A 23,042-nucleotide genomic window follows, 5' to 3' on the forward strand; every position below is an offset into this window, starting at 1 on the left:
AAAGGTAATTAAAAGATTTATGGCATTGTAAGTTACCTGAGTATTAGTAGCAGTAGAAACATCAATAACATTCCCAACAAACAGAGTTGAGATAGTTTGATCCTGAAAGGATTTATAAAGTATTTAAAACATTTTACAAGTGTTTTTCATAGAATTTATAAGGTTTAAACTGTTTTCAAAGGTTTTTTAAAATTCTAAAGTAGAAAGTTACCTGAGTACGAGGGAGAGAAGTAATAGCAGTAGCACTCTCAATAAAAGGACTAGAGCTAGGTTGCCCCTGATAAAGAAACATTCCTCAAGAACAATCAGTTATTTTTCTAAAACAATATTAGAAAGAATAAGAGAATGAGTTTACTAAAAAGAAAAATTTATCAGATCTGCCATGTACAGTACTATTCTTCAACGTAAATGCCATTTTCAATTAAACCTTTTCTGGAATACCATAGGGCCCACTTTGATCTATTGAAAATGACAACAATCCCCTTCTCCTAATTCTTTCTGATTTCTCTCTTCTCTATTCTCATTTTTCTCGATCTCTCATCTCCCACTCTCTCTCTCTCTCCTACTCTCCTTCTCTCCTTATCTCCTCTTTCTTTCTTGAAAACAAAGAAATCCTTTCAAAATCACAACTTCAATTTAATCTGCTTGCCTCTGTCGTGGATGAACAGCGTGTTTTATTCGTTCTAGGGATACTCCCCCCAAGGTTGAGTATAAAATTTTTCAATTTGAGTTTCTTTTATTTGTTTCCTTCTCCATAAAACTTTAATGGACCAGATCTGATATCTAACCCAATGTTATTTCCGATAGACCAGATCCGGTGGACTAAATATGCTTAGATCAAGGCTGAGTATGATATTTCTCAATAAAATGCGTCAGCAAGCATGCAGGTGGAGAAAATTGTTTCATGTTATTGATGGACAAATATCGTCATTCAAGCGAATATGGTCCACTAAGAGAGCGAAAGACATCACTATGGTGGACAAGTTTTGTAAACTTGTCCACCCAAGCGGATCTGGTCTACTAAGACCAAAGGACATTAATGTGGTGGACAAAAAACCTGTTCGAGCTTTAAATCTGGTCTACTAGAGGCACAATAAGATCAGTTCATGCATCAGTAGACCTGCAGGTGGACTAGTAGAGTCCAATCAAGCTGATCTTGTCCACTTCAGAGGAAGAAAAACAAATTTGGGATGGACTAAACCTAATTAGACGTTGGATCCGGTCCACTAGAAGTTCAGCACGTGTGTGTTTTTTGCCACAAAATTGTCCCTGTTTCAAAACACACGTCACTCATCCCAACTTTTTTTTAATCCTCCCTTTCTTTAATTCAAGGATAGAAATGTTTTTTTCTCTTATGCCATTAACTTAGAAAATGGCATTTCTGACAAAGAAAAACTAAAATGACATTTCTCACAACTGTCATTTTAAAAGTGGCATCTATACTAGTATTTTTGCAGCAGTTTTTGCTCAAAAATGTTATTTGGAAAGTTTTTACATTGAATGCTATTTAATGCTTATACTCATATCCAAACAAATTTAGTTACCTTTCTCTACTATCCTTATAACCAAACATAATTAAAATATTTTAAATACTCATATATATATAAATTTCTATAATTAATATAGATATTTAGAAGATTTATTCCAGATTAAAAAAAAAATATTCTCCTATCATCTCTTTTTGATTTTAAAATTTAAATGTAGTGAATCATCATATAATACATAAATTTAATGGAAAAGGTGTATTTTCTGCATATATTGTGATTTGAATTTTTTAAAACAAACATATATTACTCAATTAATATAAAAAGTGTGTGTACAACAAACATATATAGTAAGTTTATTGTATATAGTAAATTATAAAAATTTAAGAAGTTTATAATTTATAACTAATATATCTAAACTTAATAACAAGTTTAAAATTATAAATATTTAAATATATTAAATTTTCAAAATTACACAAACGAGTTATATTATATGACAGGTTATATGACATTACAAAATTGAATTAATAATACTAAAAAATAAACTATCAGTAGTAATATGATATTTCAATATGGGTTAAATCCTCATTTTAATGTTTTAACAACACCAATATAAAATATGTTGAATCAAACTGATTTAATTAAGATTGTAGTAAATAAAATTATTGTGCGGTATACCACATTTTATATTAAATCACTAAAATTAACAAAAGAGTATATTAGCAAAATTAGTATTAAAATAGTACATTAACAAAAAAAAAAAAAAATTTTAAACTTATTCCGCGGTGTACCGCGGGTCATAATCTAGTTTCTCACTAAATTCCCTACTAAAAATACATGCTCAACTGTCACACAAATATCCTCAACAGTAACACATAGATGAATAACTCCTCCACTTTGTGCTTATTTAAGCATAAAAGCTTCAAGTTGCTTATCATTTCTAATAAAGATCGGAATACTATCTATGGTAGCAGCAATAGCAAATAATGTATAACTAAGCTTTAAACATTGTGCCTGAATATCAATGGCAAAATCTTCTAAAAGGACCTTTACCAACTCACTAAATCTAGTTTCTCATCAATGTTAATCAAAGAAGCTCTCCTTTCATTATCCATCTTAAATTCCCAATGAATATTGTTGTTCAACTTCCATAATCCACATACTGAATACAATTCAATCATTTGTACACCCAAAACAAGTCTTGAGAAAACAAAGCAATATCACAAATTACAAAACTACATTACTCGAACAACAATTAAAAAAATACTTCATATTCCCAAACATATCCCAACAATTATATCAAAGCCAACTGTAGGTTTCGAAAGATCTATTAAAGGACTTTATAGTCACAAACATATCACAACAAGTGCTTTAGACCTAACAAACTGTGATCAAATTTGAAATCGAAACAACAATCTAATAGCTAAAACAAAATTGAAATTGAAATTGAAATTGAAATCAAAAATAAAATTCAGAAACAAGCTTACACGATGGAGAAGAAGAGACGACTAAGAGGATAAACAACGGAGAAGCAGTGAAAACGGCGAAGGAGAGATGGGTGGAGAAGAAGAGATCAAAGATGAAGAGATGACACTAGAGAAGGAGAGATGACACCGGAGAAGGAGAGATGACGAGAGAGAAGGAGAGATGACGACGGAGAAGGTTGGCGACAGAGAAGGTCGATGACGAAGATGAAGGAAGGGCAGAATTTTCTTTACAAATTAAAAGAATGATACTTTTAAATGGCCACCAGGGATATTTTGAAAAAGGGGTATAAAATAAGGGGTATTAGTAAAAAATTCTCTAAAAATATATAAAAAAAAAATGAGATTTATAAAATTGAGATTTATAAACACAACTGCTTCAATACAAGTTTTGTTTTATTTTCTGGATTTTACCATATTTATATAATTCACGAATTTGAACATTGTACTATGTACCGAAGATCAGTTGAAATGAGAGTATAAAACTAAGTAAATTAAATGTAAAAGATAATAAAATGTATAAAATAAATCAAATAAAATATTATCTATGATTTTATAACTAATAAATTTTATCTGTTATTTTATAACTAATAAATTACAATAAAATTTAAGTAAACATTTTTCCCTGCTGTACAACAAGGATAACTATCTAGTTAGCAATTACAAGACATGAATAGTCAATTATGATCAGATCAAACAGGCATATTCAACTGATCATATCAATTAGGCATATGTAAACTGGACCACTACCAAAAACGAGTGAGATAGACATATAAACGTATGGTGTGAATTGCTGGATGGGTCCATTATTAGTTTGAATTTGGCAACAACAACAAAAACGTGCGTCCTTTCATACACTCACTGGATTTTTGCATCAACCCCTTTTTTTTTGTTTTTTCTTCCGTCCATCAACCCTTTAAAATTTGATTCTCTTGTAAATCAGGTTTTGGATTTTTATGTTATTGCAAGAAATAAAATATGAAACTTTTTCATACTTTTAGGCTTAAATCTGTTTTATAATATACAGTATGTTGTTTAACTTATTTAATCTACAAGTGTATTATAGAAAAAAAATTATGTGAAGTTTCTTACTATTTGGCCGATGTGGGATTAAGAAAAAAAATTGATTACAAGCCAAACCTCGAATATTCGTTACAAATTGAGTTTCTTATATGAAGATAAAAACTGAGTTTCTTATTATTCGTTACAAAATCTATGATATTTCCATTTATAATTTCTATTCGGTTCAGAAATATCAATCGATCTCAACCCGGTTCGAGTCAATCTCATCAATTTTCCAATACCTCCGACAATCTCATTCATACGGGATTAAAACGTATGTAATTAGACATATTTTCAAAATAGCGATATAATATCAGGCCTGTGGATCATCTTTGTGGCGATTATACCAAATTGTGGGGTTACGATAACGTTTATACCCGGTCATAGGTTCACTCTCATACCAAAATCAGGATCTTTTGGTAAGTTGATATCCACAACGTTGTATTTCGTTTAGATTTTCGAACCGCACTTTAGTGAAGTTAAAATCATCAAGTCGTGTTGAACGTATGTTACAATTCTTCGTACTTTCGTTGTTCACGGAAAAAATTGTATCTTAAGCTTGGTGGTCGTCATTGCCTTCAGATAACTATATATCCAAATTATCCATCGGAATCATCAATAAGACAGTATGTTTATGTCCCTCATCTTTTTCCTAGTTAAACGAAAACCATATGAAGATTGGATCTCTTACAAACGAGATGCGAATATCATCAGGAAAAAAAAATTATAGGTTAGTGCTCTCCCAAGAAGAAATCAACAGCACCTTAAACATTCTTCTTCTCCAAAGAAATAGCAAGTTTACTAATCATTATGAAACCGTGCATTCGTGGTTTGGCTTGTAATCAATTTTAATTTGCGCACCCATACATTAGTTATCTTAGATTCTCATGTTGTTATGATCACAAGTAGCAAATTGGGGATATTAATATATATATATAAACCATGCAAATAAGTGGTAGCATCTATGTTATTTTGGCGTGAAAGGAATGAACGAATCTTCTCCAAGTATCTTCACGTACTTTTCAAAGTAATCATCCCACAGTCCCACTTTGCTCAAGAATATAATTAATATATCTATCTATGCGATGTCTTGAATACTATTTTAGTTGCATAAAAAGGAAGAGTATTTTTTGTATCACTTTTAGTATTATTTCTGTGATTGGTTATAATTAAAACAGTTTTATTTTCTGGTTTAATTATAAGCAGAACCAACAATTAAATGGTTCCCTACAATTGCAAATTCATAAAGATGGAAAAGAACTGCATTTTAAGACTATGGCGTCTGCTATCCACCTTGTTAGCGATATCATTTTAGATACTATTTGCGGTTGCTATACATGTCCATAATTTTCACATGGTGGTCCTCTTATGCGTTACATAGTAGCAATTGTTGAATTGTCCACATACACACACTAAAAGATAAGATGTCACTCGTGAACATTTTCGTGGAGGTTATGGACTTATAGATAAAACAAAGTTAATATTTGTCACTCTTTCAGACTTTAAAACGTTGTATATTCCTTTCTTACAATATACACTAGTCGTTAACCAATCAACACATCTGTATGCAACAATAAAATTTATATTTTTCGAAATTAAATAAAATTTGAATAAAAATTTAAACTTGTATAAATAGATGAAGGTTGGAGAAGCAGAGGATTGTAAGTCAGAGAAAAAATAAATAAAAAGATGTTTTGTAGAGAGTCATCGTCGAGTCTCCAGACCGTGAACATAGCAAAGAGTCTCAGCTCTTTGTTCCCTAAGCCATCAGCGTTCATCAACCCCATCTTTGTAGGACGTAGAGACAAGCTGCCTCGTCGAGGACGATGTAAGGTCACCGCCTCACGGGCTAATACTGAACATGGAGGTAATGTAGTGAAAAAAAACGCTCCGAAAATTAAAGTAAAGGGATTTATAACAGCCCAAGAAGAGTCTCGGGGGATAGCCTTTTCTAGACCTCTCGATCAAATAGCTGATATCCGCGGCAAATCACTGCTTGTAGAGCTTATCAGCGCCGAGACTGACCCACGTGAGTTTTTTTTTTTTTTTTGGTTAGATTTTTTATTTTTGTTTGATAAATATAAAATAATGTTAAATGTTAACCAAAGTACACATATGTCAGGGACGGGGACAGAGAAGGATCCCGTAGAAGACTACGCACAACGTATATGGTGTGAAGCCCCTGATGAGAAATATGAGTGCGAGTTTGAGATGCCTGAAGATTTTGGAACTATTGGGGCCATCAGGGTTCAAAACCAGTACCATAGAGAGTTGTTCCTCAAGAAGATGGAGATTGAGTTACCTGACGGGACCGTTACATTTACATGTGACTCATGGATCGCCCCTAAGTCCGTTGACCCAGCCATGCGGATATTCTTCTCTAGCAACTCCTACTTGCCTTCCCAAACACCGGAGCCTCTTAAACAGCTTCGAAAGAAGGAGCTAGAGACCTTAAAAGGCAATAACCGCGAAAAACTTGGTGAATTTACCAAGTACGAGCGTGTTTACGACTATGATGTGTACAACGATCTGGGTGACCCTGACAATGATCCTGAACTTGCTCGTCCAGTAATTGGAGGCCTTTCACATCCTTATCCAAGGCGTTGCAAGACTGGTCGCAAACCTTGTGAGTCTGACCCCTCCTCAGAGCAACGCTACGGTGGCGAATTCTATGTCCCTAGAGACGAGGAGTTCTCTACAGCCAAGGGAACTTCATTCACAGGCAAGACTATCTTGGCAGCTATTCCTGCGGTGTTCCCTCAGATTGAGTCTGTTCTGTTGGATCCCCATTTGCCTTTTCCACACTTCAAGGCCATACAAAATCTCTTTGAAGAAGGCATTGAGCTTCCTAAGGATGCTGGCCTCTTACCTTTGCTCCCAAGACTCATCAAAGCTGCTACTGAAGCTCGCGATGATATTCTCCAGTTTGAAGCTCCAGTCCTCATTAACAGTACTTACCTCTCTCCTTTTGAATCTTCCATTACATTATTCCAATTCTGTACTGTCTAGGTTGTCAGTAAACTCACTTTCTAATATCATTCACGTTGATTCAGGGGATGGATTTTCATGGTTACGAGACCACGAGTTTGCTCGCCAGACACTTGCGGGCCTTAATCCTTATTGCATTGAACTAGTTAAAGTAAGCTACACATAATACATGCCTTTGACTCTAAACCATGGTGCTAGAAAAAATTAATCAGTAAATCATTCGTACTCAAACTCTATATTTAGATTCATCTCCAATGATAAATTATTTGTTTAACCCTTTTAGAGTAGGACTTCCATTTTATTTGCATAGTAAACACTAAATTTTAATAATTTTTTTTATTTTCTACCTTGAAAATTTATTTTCTCCCATTTACCAAAGATAAATGTAATGTTTCTTTTGGTCCATATATAATAAATTGTTTCTTTGGAATAACTTTAATAATAACAGAGGATATTTCCATTCAAAAGAAGAAAAAAAAACAGAGAAAACTATAAATAAAATAACATATACATATAGGATGTTGATATAAATTTCTCGTGTTGGTGATTCCAGGAGTGGCCGTTGAAAAGCAAACTAGACCCAGCCATTTATGGTGATCCCACCTCACTCATTACTTGGGATATTGTGGAAAAAGAAGTTAAAGGAAACATGTCAGTTGATGAGGTAAGACTATTGACATGTTTTAGATAGAAAATGCATGTTTGTGTATAAAGAGGATTATTTTCATAATGAATGATCAATCATCAATGTATCATGTAATGCATACAGGCTCTAAAGAGTAAGAGATTGTTCGTGCTGGACTATCACGATTTGCTTCTACCGTATGTGAACAAAGTGAGAGAGTTGGATAATACCACCTTATATGCGTCTCGAACACTGTTCTTCCTCAGCGATGATAGCACATTGAGGCCTGTTGCCATTGAGTTGACATGTCCCCCAAATATCAACAAGCCTCAATGGAAGCAAGTTTTCACCCCAGGTTATGATGCTACCTCATGCTGGCTGTGGAGCCTTGCTAAGACTCATGCTATATGTCATGACGCCGGTTATCACCAGCTTATTTCTCATTGGTATTGAAAACACTCTTTAATTCAAAATAGATATGATCATCTCATATATATATTACATTACATGCATGTGACATATAATTAACTAGTAAGAGATGGATAAATTTACAGGTTGAGGACTCACTGTTGTATGGAGCCATACATAATAGCGGCAAACAGACAACTAAGTGCCATGCATCCAATCTACAGGCTTTTGCATCCTCACTTCCGCTACACCATGGAGATCAACGCTCGTGCACGCCAAAGTCTTATCAATGCAGGTGGAATCATTGAGACTTGTTTTTGGCCCGGGAAGTATTCAGTAGAGCTAAGTTCAGACGTCTATGATAAATTATGGAGGTTTGACATGGAAGGCTTACCTGCCGATCTCATCAGAAGGTGTGTTTTGCTTATTCTAAGAAAAGATATTAATTACCACCATAATTTAGTTACAAAGCGAAATAAATATTTTATTACATATAAAAATTTGCAATACAAGGGGGCTGGCTGAGGAAGATGAGACCGCAAAACATGGACTACGCCTAACGATACCAGACTACCCATTTGCGAATGACGGTCTAATATTGTGGGATTCAATTAAGGAGTGGGTGACAGACTATGTGAAACATTATTATCCCGACGCAGAACTGATCAAATTGGACGAGGAACTCCAAGGATGGTGGACTGAAGTGCGGAACATAGGGCACGGTGACAAGAAAGACGAACCCTGGTGGCCTGTCCTCGAAACACAAGATGACTTGATTGGTGTGGTAACAACGATTGCGTGGGTTGCCTCCGGTCACCATGCAGCTGTGAATTTTGGACAGTATGGATATGGAGGATACTTTCCCAACCGACCAACTACAACAAGGATAAGAATGCCAGTGGAAGAACCGACAGATGAAGAGCTAAAGGAGTTTTTTGAGACGCCAGAAAAAGTGATGCTTAAGACATACCCATCTCAAAAGCAGGCGACCCTAGTGATGGTCACTTTGGATCTTTTATCAACTCATTCACCTGACGAAGAGTACATCGGAGAATACCCAGAAGCATCTTGGGCCAACGACCCTATTATATTTGCTGCTTATGAACGTTTTAAAGGCAGACTCCAATATCTAGAAGGAGTGATAGATGAGAGAAATGTAACCCTTTCTCTAAAGAATAGAGCGGGAGCTGGTGTAGTTAAGTATGAGCTTTTGAAGCCTATATCTGAGGCTGGTGTTACCGGAATGGGTGTTCCCTACAGTATTTCTATTTGATCTATACATTTGCTTTCTCATAATTTCTTTCTTCTTCTGTATGTCTTTTCAATATAAATATCTCAAGTCTCAATTGCTAGAGAATAATAATACCAGATGTTTTTAGACTTGATTGGCTTTTTCTTAGGTACGAAAAATATAAGCTGTTTAAAAATATAAGATGTTTTGAGTGAAAGCATGCATATTAAAAAAAGACCACTTTAAAAAAGTTCAATCAATCATAAACAATACTGAATAATAAAAATATTAAACAAATCTAATAGTAGCATAGAAACTTGAAAACATCTTATATTATGAAACAAAAATTCTTCTCTAAAACATCTTATATTATGAAACGGAGGGAGTATATAACAAAAGCATACAAAAAACATTCTATTTTTTTTTGGGATTTGGCTTCTGAAATTTCTATCTCTCCTATATAAATATACTTCGAAGAAGAAGAAGACAGATTGGAGAAAAAGGAGAAGAAGAAGCGAATGAAGTTACAGATTTGCCCCAAGTAAAAAGGTTAAAGAGGGTGTAATCGGAGTATCCTACGGTCCAGATTTCGCGGCGAATAAATTTCCTTTTGTCCTAAACTCCTCCACTTTAATCGGATTAATAGTCCTGCTTTGAGACACTCTAGTCCTCAAGGCCTGGTTTCCCATGATTGCCTTGACATAAAACTCAAGATATCTCCCTTTGTCCCCAGGTATCAAATCTTGAGCTTCAATAACATTAACCCTTAGGTACCAAAGCTTAGGAGAGAGATAAATCTTGGAGCGGATGTTGGCAAGAGCATCAGATCCACTAACAGTTGCAGCATCAGAGTGCCAAGCTTCAAGGAAAGCTTCATCAGCTTGAGTACCAAACCAAACAGCAAGCATAAGCTCTCCCCTAACTTTATCACTTTTCCTATCCTCAAGCCTATACCATTGTGGCGCGAGGGGACTATCACGAGGAACTCTCTTAGGTACTTTGTTCAAATCAAAGACAACACGACCAATCAAATCATCTTTGACAACATCCTTATCCTTGACAGTAGCTTCAAGGAAAGAAGCTTGAATCCTATCTTTAGAAAATGCGAAAACTTGATTCCACTCAGGGTTAGACTTCTTCTCGAAATGGCGTGAACCTCAACATAAGGGTCACAACTACCAGTGAGGGTGAGGTCTTTACCAGGTAACTCCTTTACCGATTAACCTTTGTAGTTGAATACATGTTGTCTCATGTCGTCGGAATCGAAGTTCATTCCCATGTAAACCCTCCCAGAAGAACCACAACCGATTAATTCCCCATTCCTACACCGAATCGACGACAATTCTTCCTTTCTAGGAGCAGGAAGTCCAGGAGGCGACTTTTTCGAGAGACCGATATGAGAGTTACGGATACTTGAGTTAATCTTCCCGACGAATCCGCTAAGACCTCCGCCGCTACTACCATCTTCTCCGGCTAAAGAAGAAATCAGTACTCAAATTGGGCGATAGAAAGAAGAAAAAGAAATGGATCGATAGAAAGAAGAAGAAATTATTGTGTCCCTAGTGGCAAAAAAAAATGAGTTGTATTAATTGTTATAATTTATAGATTTTTTATGATGTGCCAGTCTTTGTTTCAATACAAAAGCTGATGTGTCAGCGCTGGGGAGAAACCAAAAATTTTTATTGTATTGATTACTCTTAATCCTTCGTTTTATGACGTCACTCTTAAATACCAACACCACCACAAGCTTCAAAATTAACTCCTGAAAGGGTTTACTGTGCGAGAGAACTAACGTCTTAACTCTCCTCTTTCGATCTCCATTCTCACCGCCTCCACACTTTCTCACATCGCCTTTCTTCATCTACTTACTTCTAAAGCATGGTAAAAACCAAGAATATGCGCCGACAGACTACGCCTGTACCGATCCTGCTACCGACAGAGGAACCGAATCTATCAATTCCGCCCACATTTAAACCAAATCCGCCCTCTTCATACCGGCGCCGTTCGTTTAGGATAAAATAAATTCGAATTGAACCATCCCCGTCTCCTACTTCTGAGTCTGGGGAACGTCCACTTGTGAGTCAGACCTCCCGCCTACGTCATCGGGGAAAACGTTTGGCAAAGCCTGGTAAGGAAAACGGAATTCTGATAACGTGTCTTTTATTTAACGTAATTTGATGCGTGCAAAGATATGCCCTACTTCTCCTTGCTTAGATTCCCTTCTACGACCACCTTAATATCTCAGTTCTTGTCATTCATATTGTTTTACCCGTCCCTTTGACCTTTTCCATCAAGTCGTCCCGATTGTAAAGTAATATATGCCCCAGTGCCTGTGAACTATAGTAGTACATTGGTTTATGTTGATTTCTTTACACCGTCCAATCTTGTATGTTCTGACAACACTAGAGATCTGTTCCAATTTTCCTCGTATGTCATAAACTTGGCACCTCGTCGATGACACACAGCTGTCAGAGACTGTTATTTTGTCCAACAGTTTGGATAGCTCTGCAAATGGTACTAACTCAATAGATGTTCAAAGTTTAGATGATGGACAGAGCTTACATGGTGGACATACCTCGGATGCAGGCCAAAGATCAGACCATGGGCAAACCTCAGAAGGTGTTGCAGCCTCTGTTGACGGCCATAGCTCAGAAGGTGTTGAAGCCTCTGTTGATGGCTATAGCTGAGACGATGTTGCAGACTCTGTTGATAGCCGTAGCTCAGACGATGTTGCAGACTCCATTGACGGCCATAGCTTAGACGATGTTGCAGACTCTGTTGACGGCCATAGCTCAAGTCAGAGGATGTTGCAGCGTCAGATGATGGGGCTACCATTTCTAGTGCATCTGTCTCTTCTTCCAAAGGTGGATCCTCTATATTTCTACTGCGGCGATTTTTTGTCGATTGTTTACCGTTAACTAACATGTTTCCCTTACACTTATCAGATTCTTTATCTACTCAGCAGTTCTTGCCAAGTTGACTTTTTGCAACAGACCGGTATCCAACGGAAGGAAGAGTGAACTCATACTCGAAACTACAATATCTAATCGATATTTTATTTATTTTGGATGGCACACCAGACAGACCAGAGCTACATATCCTGCTACGCTCTCGATTGTAGTAGGATATGTTGCCTAGTTGCTACAAAGAAAAGCAACGTTTAATTCACTTCTTTGATTGTATTTTCTTTTTCTTAACTTTAATTATCTCTTAGTTAGATGTGTATGTCCTAAAATGACTATGTAATCTTTGTTGATGAAGAAAATCTTTACGGATTCAACAAGTCGACCACTTATAACGTTTATTTTGTTTTTTTTTTTGACAAAACGTTTAGTTTTTTTTTTTTGTGCAAAGGCAAAACGTTTAGTTTTTTTTTTTAACACTAGAACTTCATTTATTGGTGGAAAATGTTGGTACAAGATTGATAAGTGAACAGATACATACAGGAATGAAAAAATCTTGGGTTCACCCTTAGGGTGAACCACTCTTATTCACCTCCTCTTAATTAACCAATCAAAATACAACAAACTGCCATGTCATATCATATTTATAAAATAAATCAAAATTAAAATAAAAAGACAAAACAAGTTAAAGAAAACAATTCTGTAGATTTTTTATTAAGGAAATTATGTTGGTTTAGGTTTATAAAATAATGATTAGAGTTTAGATTTTATAATTAAACGAAATCATATGTCGGTTTGGGTTTACAAAAAAGTGTTTAGGGTTTAGTTTTTACAACTAAACAAAATTATATGTCGGTTTGAGTTTACAAAAGAGTGGTTAGAGTTTAGGGTTTAGATTTTACAATTGAATGTCGGTTTGGGTTTACAAAAGAGTGGTTAGAGTTTAGGGTTTAGATTTTACAATTAAACGAAATTATATGTCGGTTTGGGTTTACAAAAGAGTGGTTAGGGTTTAGATTTTAAAATTAAACAAAATTATATGTCGGTTTGGGTTTATAAAATAGTGGTTAGGGTTTAGATTTTACAATTAAAGAAAATTATATTTTAATTTGGGTTTATAAAAAGAGTGATTTGGGTTTCGATGTTATAATTTAAACTATAATATAATATTTAAAATTAATTGATATACAGAATTTGTTTCTTTAATCAATAATTTGTTTCCTTAACTAAGAGGGGGTGAACCCAAGATTAGTTATTTGATTTATTTTATTAATATGATATGACATGGCAGTTTGTTATAATTAATTTAGAATTTTATTTAGAATGTTTTTTCTTCTTCTTACATTTTATACAGTTTATAACCTAATTAAATTAAAAAAATTATTAGATAGGATATAAAATTTTAACACACTTAATTTTGTTTTCTATAATTAAACAGAGGTGTATATGCCTACTATATAAGGGTCCGCACAATGTGTGGATTTTAAAATTGTTGAAAAAATAAATCCTAAACCCTAACTAATTTTTTAAAAATAGAAACAAAAAATATTTCTTGAAGTAAATATTTTAATAATTTTAGTTAGAGAAAAAAAAATCATATTTGTATTTACCTTCATACACTTATTTATATTTTCAATTTTAAATATATTATAACAATTATTACAATAATCTAAAGCTAATCTATATCCCACCAAAACTTTTGCCAAATACTCATCATTACAAATATTATTATTGTCAAATTTCAAGAACATTTCACAACTTATTACAAAATATTTTACATGCAAAGAATTCATCAAAACAACATATAATTAATAACTATGTACAATTTTACTGTATGTTTTACCATTAAAAATATGCTCTTACACCCAAAATTATTTTATTGTTAAAGTATGCTCTTTATCACCACCTAAAATGTCTTTTAAACTAATTAAACAAATTTTATGTTGCTTTACTTTCATTTTGGCATAATTATAGTTCTTATAATTACTAAAATTATTTTGTGACATAATTTTTTTAACCATAAATTTTTTTACTCCAAAGATATTTTGGATGAACAACTAGTGAAAATTATCTACTCGAGTACAATGATTTATGACTAATCCAATAAAAGTTTTTATTGAGAAATTGAAAAAAAGTTAATATAACATAATAAAATTAAAAATTTGAAAATTATAAACAATTCAAAATAAAAACTTTATACACAATCAAAAACATGATATATGTCATAATCACGTGAAATGATCGATGACCTGTTTACTCCTCAGAAGTATCGCATTGTACCAAAATTACTTAGAACTTAACCTCGACTCAAATATTCTTGAATCATAAGTTCTCAACTTATTTCTACTCAATCAAAAGTTCTCATATATTTCTCTATATACCTGGGTTTAAACGGTTTACGAACCAAATCCGATAAAAAACCACATAAATCCGGTTTGAAACCAATTTTAAAACGGTTTACAGTTCTAACTTCCCAAATTTCAAAATGGCTTCTCAATTACTCAATCAAGTAGCTTTTGTTTCAGTACCAGAATCATTGACATTATCTAGCAGAGAAAACTCTAGATTTTGACCAGAAACATCAACCATCGATTAATCTTCGAAACTTATAATGCTACTAACTGTAGAATCACTTTTGGAACATCCATCAGTATCTCCATCCTCGATTAATTAGCGGGCTTTATATACTTTGATTTCATTTCATTGCTTATGATAGCTTCTATTGAACAACCTGCACGAATAAAAGACCCACAATAGATAAACAAAATTATATCAGGAAAAAATCAAAGATCAAAGCTTTCTAAACATTTAAATTTTTGTAGATATAATGTTATTTTCTTAATTAGCTGTCCTATTACGTTTCAAAAATAACAATTCTTTTGACATAACTTATGTTATTCTTTTTAGATTTGTTATTTCCTATTTATAGATTAATAATAATATACATGTTTAATGAATTAATTTTTTTTATACATGTCAAAATCTAATTAAGAAAACACGTATAATATAATTAGCGTACAATGAAAGATATATTAGTTTGTTAATTTTCTTTTTTGATTTAGGAAATATCTTTTTAGATATAAACATGTAAATTTTATGTAGATTTAATGCTATTATCTTAATTAGCTGTTCTGAAAAAATAATAATTTTTGACACATGTCAACATCTCATCAGTATACTTGACACATGTCATGATCCTGTTAATGGCTAATTTTGAAAACCCAACTTTTTATAATAATATACATGTTTAATGAATTATTTTTTTGTTTATACATGTCAAAATCTAATTAAGAAAACACGTATAATATAATTAGCGTACAATGAACGATATATTAGTTTGTTAATTTTCTTTTTTGATTTAGGATATTTCTTTTTAGATATAAACATGTAAATTTTATGTAGATTTAATGCTATTATCTTAATTAGCTGTTTTGAAAAAATAATAATTTTTGACACATGTCAACATCTCATCAGTATACTTGACACATATCATGATCCTGTTAATGGCTAATTTTGAAAACCCAACTTTTTGTAATAAGATTTTATGATTAGTAATTTTTTTATTTCTTGATTTTTTTAAAATATTTTTTCTTTTAAAATTAGTAATTTGTCTAAAATTGACACCTGTCACGATCTGGTGAGTTAGTAACTTTTGAAATTAACACGTGACACGATCTGGTGAGTTAGTAAGATTTTCTTCTTTTAAAATTAAAAATTTGTGTAAAACTGACATTTGTCACGATCTGATGAGTTAGTAATTTTTGAAATTGACATGTGTCATGATCTGGTGGGTTAGTAACTTTTGAAATCATACTTTATATAATAAGATATGGTATGTTAGTGTATATTTTTACAATTTTATTTTATTTTAGAATATTAAGAATATGTTGTAGTATGTGTAATATTTTGTAATTCATATACTAAATAATTTATAAGTTAATTTTCCAAACTATGACTACAAATCTATAGTATATGAAATAAACTAATAGTTTTAGTGTTGGTTCTATAGTCCAAACCCGCCATGCTAGGCGGATCACGCAACATGTTCAAAATTCATTTTTTATCAAATCAGTTTTTCAAATTTTCAAAAAACAATACCTCTTCACTCACCTCCTTATAAAATAAAGAAATAAAATCTGTATACATTTATAATTATGTTTGTTACCTTTTAAAACAATTAATATCTATAAAAAAAATATATAAGTAGAGTTAATTTCTTTATTAAATTAATTATTTAATGTTAATGGCATGTTTTTAAATAAATGCCAACTTGAGGATTTATTTTATAAATGTCTCAAAAAATGTATATATAGATATAATGGATACACTCTGTGGTGGTTTATGTGGGTCGGTACGCTTGGCCCATTGGGTACGTGTCCAAGATCAAATCCGTTTTTTTAAGAGGAAATTTGGAAAATACTCGGTCTTATCTTAAGGTTTCAAGAAATATCCTCTTCTTATATTTTAGAAAACTATTTTCATAATATCTACGAAAATACTTGGTCTTATGTTTACAGTTTTGAGATATCCTCATCTTAACATTTAGAAAACTATTTTCATAATATTCCTATATAAGTAAAAGAGAAGTACAAAAGTGCTTCCGGATCGGGTCAATTTCGCAAAAATAACCCAAAATTAAAGGAGTCGAATTCAGGTAAAAAATACCGCGGCATTATAAATGGGTTATCGGATTTTCCGAAAATAAATCATATAATAAATTCCCCCAGAAATATACCATAATAGTTACTATAATATATATTTTTCCTACAATTTAGGAAACTAACAAAACAATATAATTGATTGCACAAATCAGTAAGATCTCAAACTTTAGTAAATATATATATTATCAAGATCTCAATCTTTTATATATGTAAACTAATTTAATTTTGATTATATGTTAATATATACTTCCGGAATTAGAATCCATTTTAATATAATTCATAAATAATGATGATATAATTAAATAATTTTAAAAATCCGAAAAATAAATTTTAAATTATATAACTATACAAAAACGAAAATACTAATGAGAATTAATGAGATACTGAAAAACGTCTCTACCGACGTCCTGAAAGAGCTCTATTCCTCCGGGGTCTCTCTTTCTAACCTCGAAACCAGTAAGTTAATAATCCTTATGTCTTTCTACATTACTGGATTGGTTTTAAACATTCAATTGGCTGCATGTATTTTCCTTTTGCATGGAGTCTCAATCCTTTTTTTTTTGGTGAAACAAAGCAAGCTTTGGTCTTCAAATTCAAGTTTCCTGTTGGATAAATGGTATTCCACCTTCGGAAAATTTAATGCTCATATCCGGAGAGAGGAACTTCATTCCATATCTTGGCATGCTAGAGTTGAACCGGGTCAAAGTTATTCGTGAATTACCATTTGATGATAATCCAAATACTGCCTCCAATCCTATTGACTACCCCGTCTGGGAAATTTTTTTATTGGCAGGTATTTTTGTCTTCCTTCTCTCATATATATAGTCCAGCAAATTAATTAAGCTGTTGTTGTTTCTCAAACTATGTCGTTTTTTCCACAGATAGTGTGGGTTCTGTTTGGTCGTGCGCAGTATGCCGTAAAACTGGCCGAGGCTTTGAAAGTTTCTGCATGTGCACCCAAACTCAAACTTAGATGAAGATAACTTAGATGAAGATGAAGAAGAGGAAGAGGAAGAAGAAGAGGAAGAGGAAGAGGAAGAGGAAGAGGAAGAGGAAGAGGAAGAGTAAATCCCACATGTTCTTATGGTTTGTGACTAATTTAGACATAACATTCAGTATAAGCTATTCATATTTATCTATCTCAAATTGATTCATGATCTTGCAAATTTATCTAATTCATAATAACCTCGGACACTTTTGAAATTTGAACTAAATAAAAAAACACAACTTTTTACATCGCTATCTTCAGAGTATATTTTACTTCAGTCAATAAATAATATTAACCAACTCAAGCTCTTTATAAAGCCCCATTGCTGACTCACGCAGATTCGTTGCAGCAATTGTTTCAATCCCCACAATTTGGCAAACAAAGGATACTAAAATATATAAACATCAGCATATTCATCAAGAAAAAGGCTCAAATTACTACTAAATAACATATCAACTCTCAATATCAGCATATTCATCAAGAATCGGTTGAATCTTCCATGCCTTGTATGCCTTGCATATTTTAAATTCAATTATATTAAAGTCTCTCATCCAATACTCCCCAAATAATTCTACAAGGTTTTTGTCCCTCATTTTGTTGGACAATTGAATTTCTTTCTACAATGTTACAGTTAAATTTGTCACGATTGTCCTTTTCAATCTAGTGAAATTTTGCCATATATTTTATGTTGGATTGAGAGTCTTTTCGGTCTTAGAGTTGTTCAGACTATGATCCTCTATCACGAGTTTTTTCCTTTTTTCCCTTCGATTAGACTTATGTGTTAAAAACTCTTCTTTGTGTATATCTCTCTCTTCATCATCAAAATTTGGAGATGATGAATCCATCTGCAAATCATAAGTAATACTTTGAAAATCAGTTAGAACTAGAACAAAAATTAGATGTAAACAAACTAAAAGATAAATTAGAACCAGTTCCAACTATAACAAAATAGAGAGCTAAACAAACTTAAGCAACATTCAAAACCAAAACTCAAAAAATATTGAAGGTACAAGTTACTTATACCACCAATGCATCATCATTAACAGTCAAAAATCAAGCAAAGCTTGGCCACATCAAGGAAAATATTTTCTGTATCCTTAGAATAAGGCAAACTGTAATCAAATCAAAACCAAATTACTTCACACCAAAAAAGAAACACTTCACCATCAAAATCTCCAACCATTAAAATCTTCTAAGAATCACTTAAAACAATAGCAAAGAACAAGAACATTCTTCTTTACTTGTACTTTACCGAATATCCATCGAGTAGGGACTTTGGTGATCTCCCGCGGATATCAATGATGTCATCAAGAGGTTTCGACCAAGCTATGCCCTCCAGCAACTCTTCTTGGTCCCTTATGAATTCCTTTACTTTAATTTTCTTACAAGTTTTTTCCACTATATTACCGGTTCAATATTAGATCGTGAAGCGGTAACCTTACATCGTCCTATGAGTTTTTGACGAGGCAGCTTGTCTCGACTTTTTCTGGAGATGGGGTTGATGAGTGCTGATGGTTTAGATGACAGAGAGCTGAGACTCTTTGCTATGTTCAAGGTCAAGAGACCTGACGACGACTCTCTACAAAACATCTTTTTTATCTCTTCTATTTTCCTTACATTCATTTCCGCTTCGTCTATTTATACAAAGTCTAATCAATCAATATTATGCATATTTCTGTAATTTCTGAAAGTATAAAAATTTATTGTTCATATACTAGCTGTGATGATTGGAAAGACACCAGTATAGGAGTACACGACATTTAAAAATCTCAAAGAGTGACAAATAACAGTGATCTATTAATCCAAGCGAATGGTACATTAGCGTACTAGTTAATGTCAATATTCACGAGTAACATCTCAAATTCGTATGTCTTTATGTTGAGTAATACAATATCTTTCTGACCTTACGCTCTCGTTACATGACCACCGTGTGATAATTATGGACTTTTATTGCAAGCTCAAGTATAATGATACAACGACCAGTTCGATCAAAGAATTACACAATGGTATACATAGAAGTAAAAGTAAGGTTTCACTATCTCTTTATTGGTCTATTTGGCAGTGACTTTAATAAAATAAAAAAAATTATTAAACCACAAATTAAAAAAACATTAGTTTATCTTTATTGTCTTTTAGATTTGCATTTTATAAATCTTTATTTTTCATACTCCTTTACGATATTCACCACACAATAAAGTTATGAAGTTGAAAAGATTCATCTCTAATTCTCTATTATGTACTCTGGTTATCTCACATATTCAATGTATCATTTTTAATAATTTATAATGATCAATATAATTATCCATTTATAAAATCTATTTTGTTTTATAAAGTCTATAAATTCTATTCATAAAGTCTATTTTGTTTTGTAATCCAATAGATAATATGTAAAGATCAATATAATGTTTCTATTATTTAAGATTTGAGGTTTTTGAAAACAAAAAGAACTTAATTAAAAAAAATTGGTCTTTTTGATTTAAGCAAAATGAAAAAATGATTCCAAAAAGATATCATGTTTAACTGGAAGTGAAATATAGAAAAATAATATAATTTTAAAAATACCATTTAACTAAATTCTCTAAAGATGAAACCTTTAATAGTATGAAATCTAGCACTATAAATTAAATTGATGGTAAAGTGACCTTAGTGCAGTAGCAGGAGATAAGTCCATTTGTAGAAGGCACCATCACACCAGATATCGAGTCATGCTTCCTACGAATGTAGGAATTTGGCTAATGGGCCAGCCAGTTGTGGCCCAATGGTTGACAAAAAAAAAAAAAAATTAAATTGATGAGTGAAAAAACAGAAAACAAAAACCAAAAGGATAGAAGGTATCATTGGGGTTTTAAAAATTGTATAGATTGAAGTTCATATAATTTTATAAGAAAATTAATGTATTTTGTCAAAAAATAATATTTTCAATTTTTAATATTATGTGTGAGTGTTGAGTTTATACCAACAAAACAATCAAATCATGTGTAAATTTAAATTTTGATTGAGCCACTTAGTATTCCTTTTATTTTAAGTCAAAAATAAATTAAAATATTTATTTATAATTAACTCACTTTAAAGGCATGTAACTCCATTTAACTCTACATTTAACCCAAATGTAACTCCTATCCAATAATTTTACATTCATTCCTCCAACTAATATATTTATCTTTCAAGAGAAAATGTTTTTGGTTAATTTTTATATTTTTTAATTATTTTGGTTAGCTAAACTTATAGTCATATATATATATATATATATTGCTTTAAACTTTGAAATGAGGAATAATTTATACACAATAATTTTATACGTAGTTACTAAAAATTTTGATAATTTTATTTGATTCAATTTTACTATACTACAGTCTTATGTTTACAATTTCATTAAGAAAAACTCTTTAAATCAATGATTAACCTCTATAAAACATGATAAACATAGATTTACTCATATTAGGAAAATGTTTAAATTTCTATATTATTATTATTATTAATATAGCTTATCAATTTGTAATAATTTTTTGTATTATTTGTTAATTTGTGTTCTATAGAAAATTTTGTATAATAAATAACCATACCAAAAAAATATTGACAAAAGTGTTATTTTGAAAAATTGCTATTAGAAATTTTGAGATTCATATTTTATTAAAAATATATATATTTCTTCAATTATGTTATTGTTAATAGAAAAAAACAACATTTTAGTTTAAGAAAATTTCTAAAATATAATAAAAACTTTTATGCATGCAACCACGTGTTGGTTGAACTAATTACCTAATCTTATATACAACCAGGATTAAACCGGAGTCTACAAAACCTTCATTTTAAAGTAAATAAAAATGGAACAATATTACACTTGTACAACTGTATCATTAGTTTCTCAAAACTGACAGCAGAAAATCTTATTTTCCCTTTTTTAAGTGGACCCATCATTTAGGTTTTCCTATATAACATTTAGATATCTTTCTATATACAACTTTAATATAATTATTATTTATTTTGTAAGTTTGTTGCACCATTATTGTTTCCCATACATACATATCAGAAATATTTGACTACTTTGTATTTTCTTCTGTAAATCTTCTATATAAACCAATAAAACGGAACATATTTTTTTCATTTACACATTCACAAAAGAGAAAACATATAAAAAATGGACAACATGGAGAAGGCAACAAGGACTCCAAAAGACCGCCATCTGAAAGTTGGAGGCCGTGATCGTCGCATCCGTCTTCCACCGAGTATTGCTCCCAAACTATTCAGTTTGACAGAAGAACTCGGCTTCCAAAGCGATGGCGAAACCGTCGGTTGGCTCCTTAGAAATGCCGAGCCAGCTATTTTTGCCGCCACGGGCCACGGCGTCAGCACCACCACAAATGATGTTATCCACTCATCTGATAAGATTTTTCATAATTATTATTCTAACTGTGGTAACTTCAGCAACATCATTAATGGTAACTGCAGCTACACCATTGATGGTGATAATTGGACGGGAATAAATACTTTTCATCATGAGATGGTCTTTCCGGAGACTACAATGAAAGAACATGCGGCTTCATCTACTTTTCCGGTGAAAGATAAAGAAGATGTGTCAGATATGTCGAGTCAGACGCAGCCGGCTATGCTACCGCCATTGATGCACCATCAACAGCAGCAGGAACAAGAGCCACAACCACAGTTTGAACTTGGGAAGGTGGAGATGGCGGCGGATGAGAAAAGATATGTTTGGAGTGAGTAATGATTGGAGACTTAGTTCGATGATGGTTGGTTTTAGTTTGGTTGCTGTCTGCATTTTTTTCCTTTTCCTTTATGTTTTTCAGTTTGGAGTGACGAACTAAGGTTTGGCTTAGTCCGGTTTTAGTTTACCTTTTTCCGTTGGTTGTATTCTCATATTTTTTCCAGTAAGATGAATCAGAATAATAAGTAAAATTAAACTGTTTCATATACAACATTTCAACTCTTGTAAATGAAACTTGGAATATTGAACCAACTCTCCAGTGCTATTCGAACTAACGACATCTAGGTTTAGAATGACAGTCTTTACCAATTTAGCTACTGACCTTTGATAACAATTGTTTGTACATTTAGCTTCATATTTGGTTAATTTACTAGATCAAAACCTATAAAAATACACTTCAACTTCTTAAAAATCTCAAAAGTCAAAACTGTAAACTAAGTCTTCAAATTCATATTTACTACAACAAAAAATTTAATTTTGTCAAA

The 23,042-nt window shown here is 32.3% G+C and overlaps 1 protein-coding gene, 2 long non-coding RNA genes and 2 pseudogenes across 5 annotated transcripts; all 5 read left to right on the plus strand.

Annotated features, from left to right (window-relative positions):
- The first annotated feature begins 5,305 nt into the window (after positions 1-5,305).
- Positions 5,306-9,431, plus strand: LOC104780363 (lipoxygenase 2, chloroplastic). Its single transcript, XM_010504861.3, has 7 exons — positions 5,306-6,059; positions 6,153-6,980; positions 7,084-7,169; positions 7,572-7,682; positions 7,788-8,089; positions 8,198-8,464; positions 8,565-9,431. The coding sequence occupies exons 1-7, from the start codon at positions 5,720-5,722 to the stop codon at positions 9,322-9,324; spliced, it is 2,694 nt and encodes an 897-aa protein (XP_010503163.2). The 5' UTR covers positions 5,306-5,719; the 3' UTR covers positions 9,325-9,431.
- Positions 9,432-9,890: 459 nt separating this feature from the next.
- LOC109132482 (uncharacterized) lies at positions 9,891-10,618 on the plus strand (annotated as a pseudogene).
- Positions 10,619-11,035: 417 nt separating this feature from the next.
- Positions 11,036-12,562, plus strand: LOC104780365 (uncharacterized). 2 transcript variants are annotated; one of them, XR_766732.3, is made up of 3 exons: positions 11,036-11,410; positions 11,827-12,146; positions 12,228-12,562. It is a non-coding gene; the product is annotated as an uncharacterized LOC104780365 (long non-coding RNA). The 2 variants fall into 2 exon arrangements; XR_015596787.1 differs by having other exon boundaries at positions 11,062-11,410; positions 11,869-12,146.
- Positions 12,563-17,150: 4,588 nt separating this feature from the next.
- On the plus strand, positions 17,151-18,086 carry LOC147945862 (uncharacterized). The gene is made up of 3 exons (XR_015596225.1): positions 17,151-17,302; positions 17,421-17,639; positions 17,728-18,086. It is a non-coding gene; the product is annotated as an uncharacterized LOC147945862 (long non-coding RNA).
- Positions 18,087-21,886: 3,800 nt separating this feature from the next.
- LOC104780366 (transcription factor TCP16 pseudogene) lies at positions 21,887-22,763 on the plus strand (annotated as a pseudogene). Its single transcript, XR_015596788.1, has one exon. The product of XR_015596788.1 is annotated as a transcription factor TCP16 pseudogene (transcript).
- Positions 22,764-23,042: the final 279 nt, after the last annotated feature.

Source organism: Camelina sativa, chromosome 4 (assembly GCF_030686135.1).
Source record: "Camelina sativa cultivar CO46 ecotype springtype chromosome 4, ASM3068613v1".
Taxonomy (NCBI): Eukaryota; Viridiplantae; Streptophyta; class Magnoliopsida; order Brassicales; family Brassicaceae; genus Camelina; species Camelina sativa.

Bases quoted from the DNA above. Each gene is read 5' to 3' on its own strand.
- LOC104780363 (XM_010504861.3), top strand. From the start codon at position 5,720: ATGTTTTGTAGAGAGTCATCGTCGAGTCTCCAGACCGTGAACATAGCA. The intron at 7,170-7,571 runs GTAAGCTACACA...TGGTGATTCCAG, and splicing joins ATTGCATTGAACTAGTTAAA to GAGTGGCCGTTGAAAAGCAA. The intron at 7,683-7,787 runs GTAAGACTATTG...TAATGCATACAG, and splicing joins GAAACATGTCAGTTGATGAG to GCTCTAAAGAGTAAGAGATT.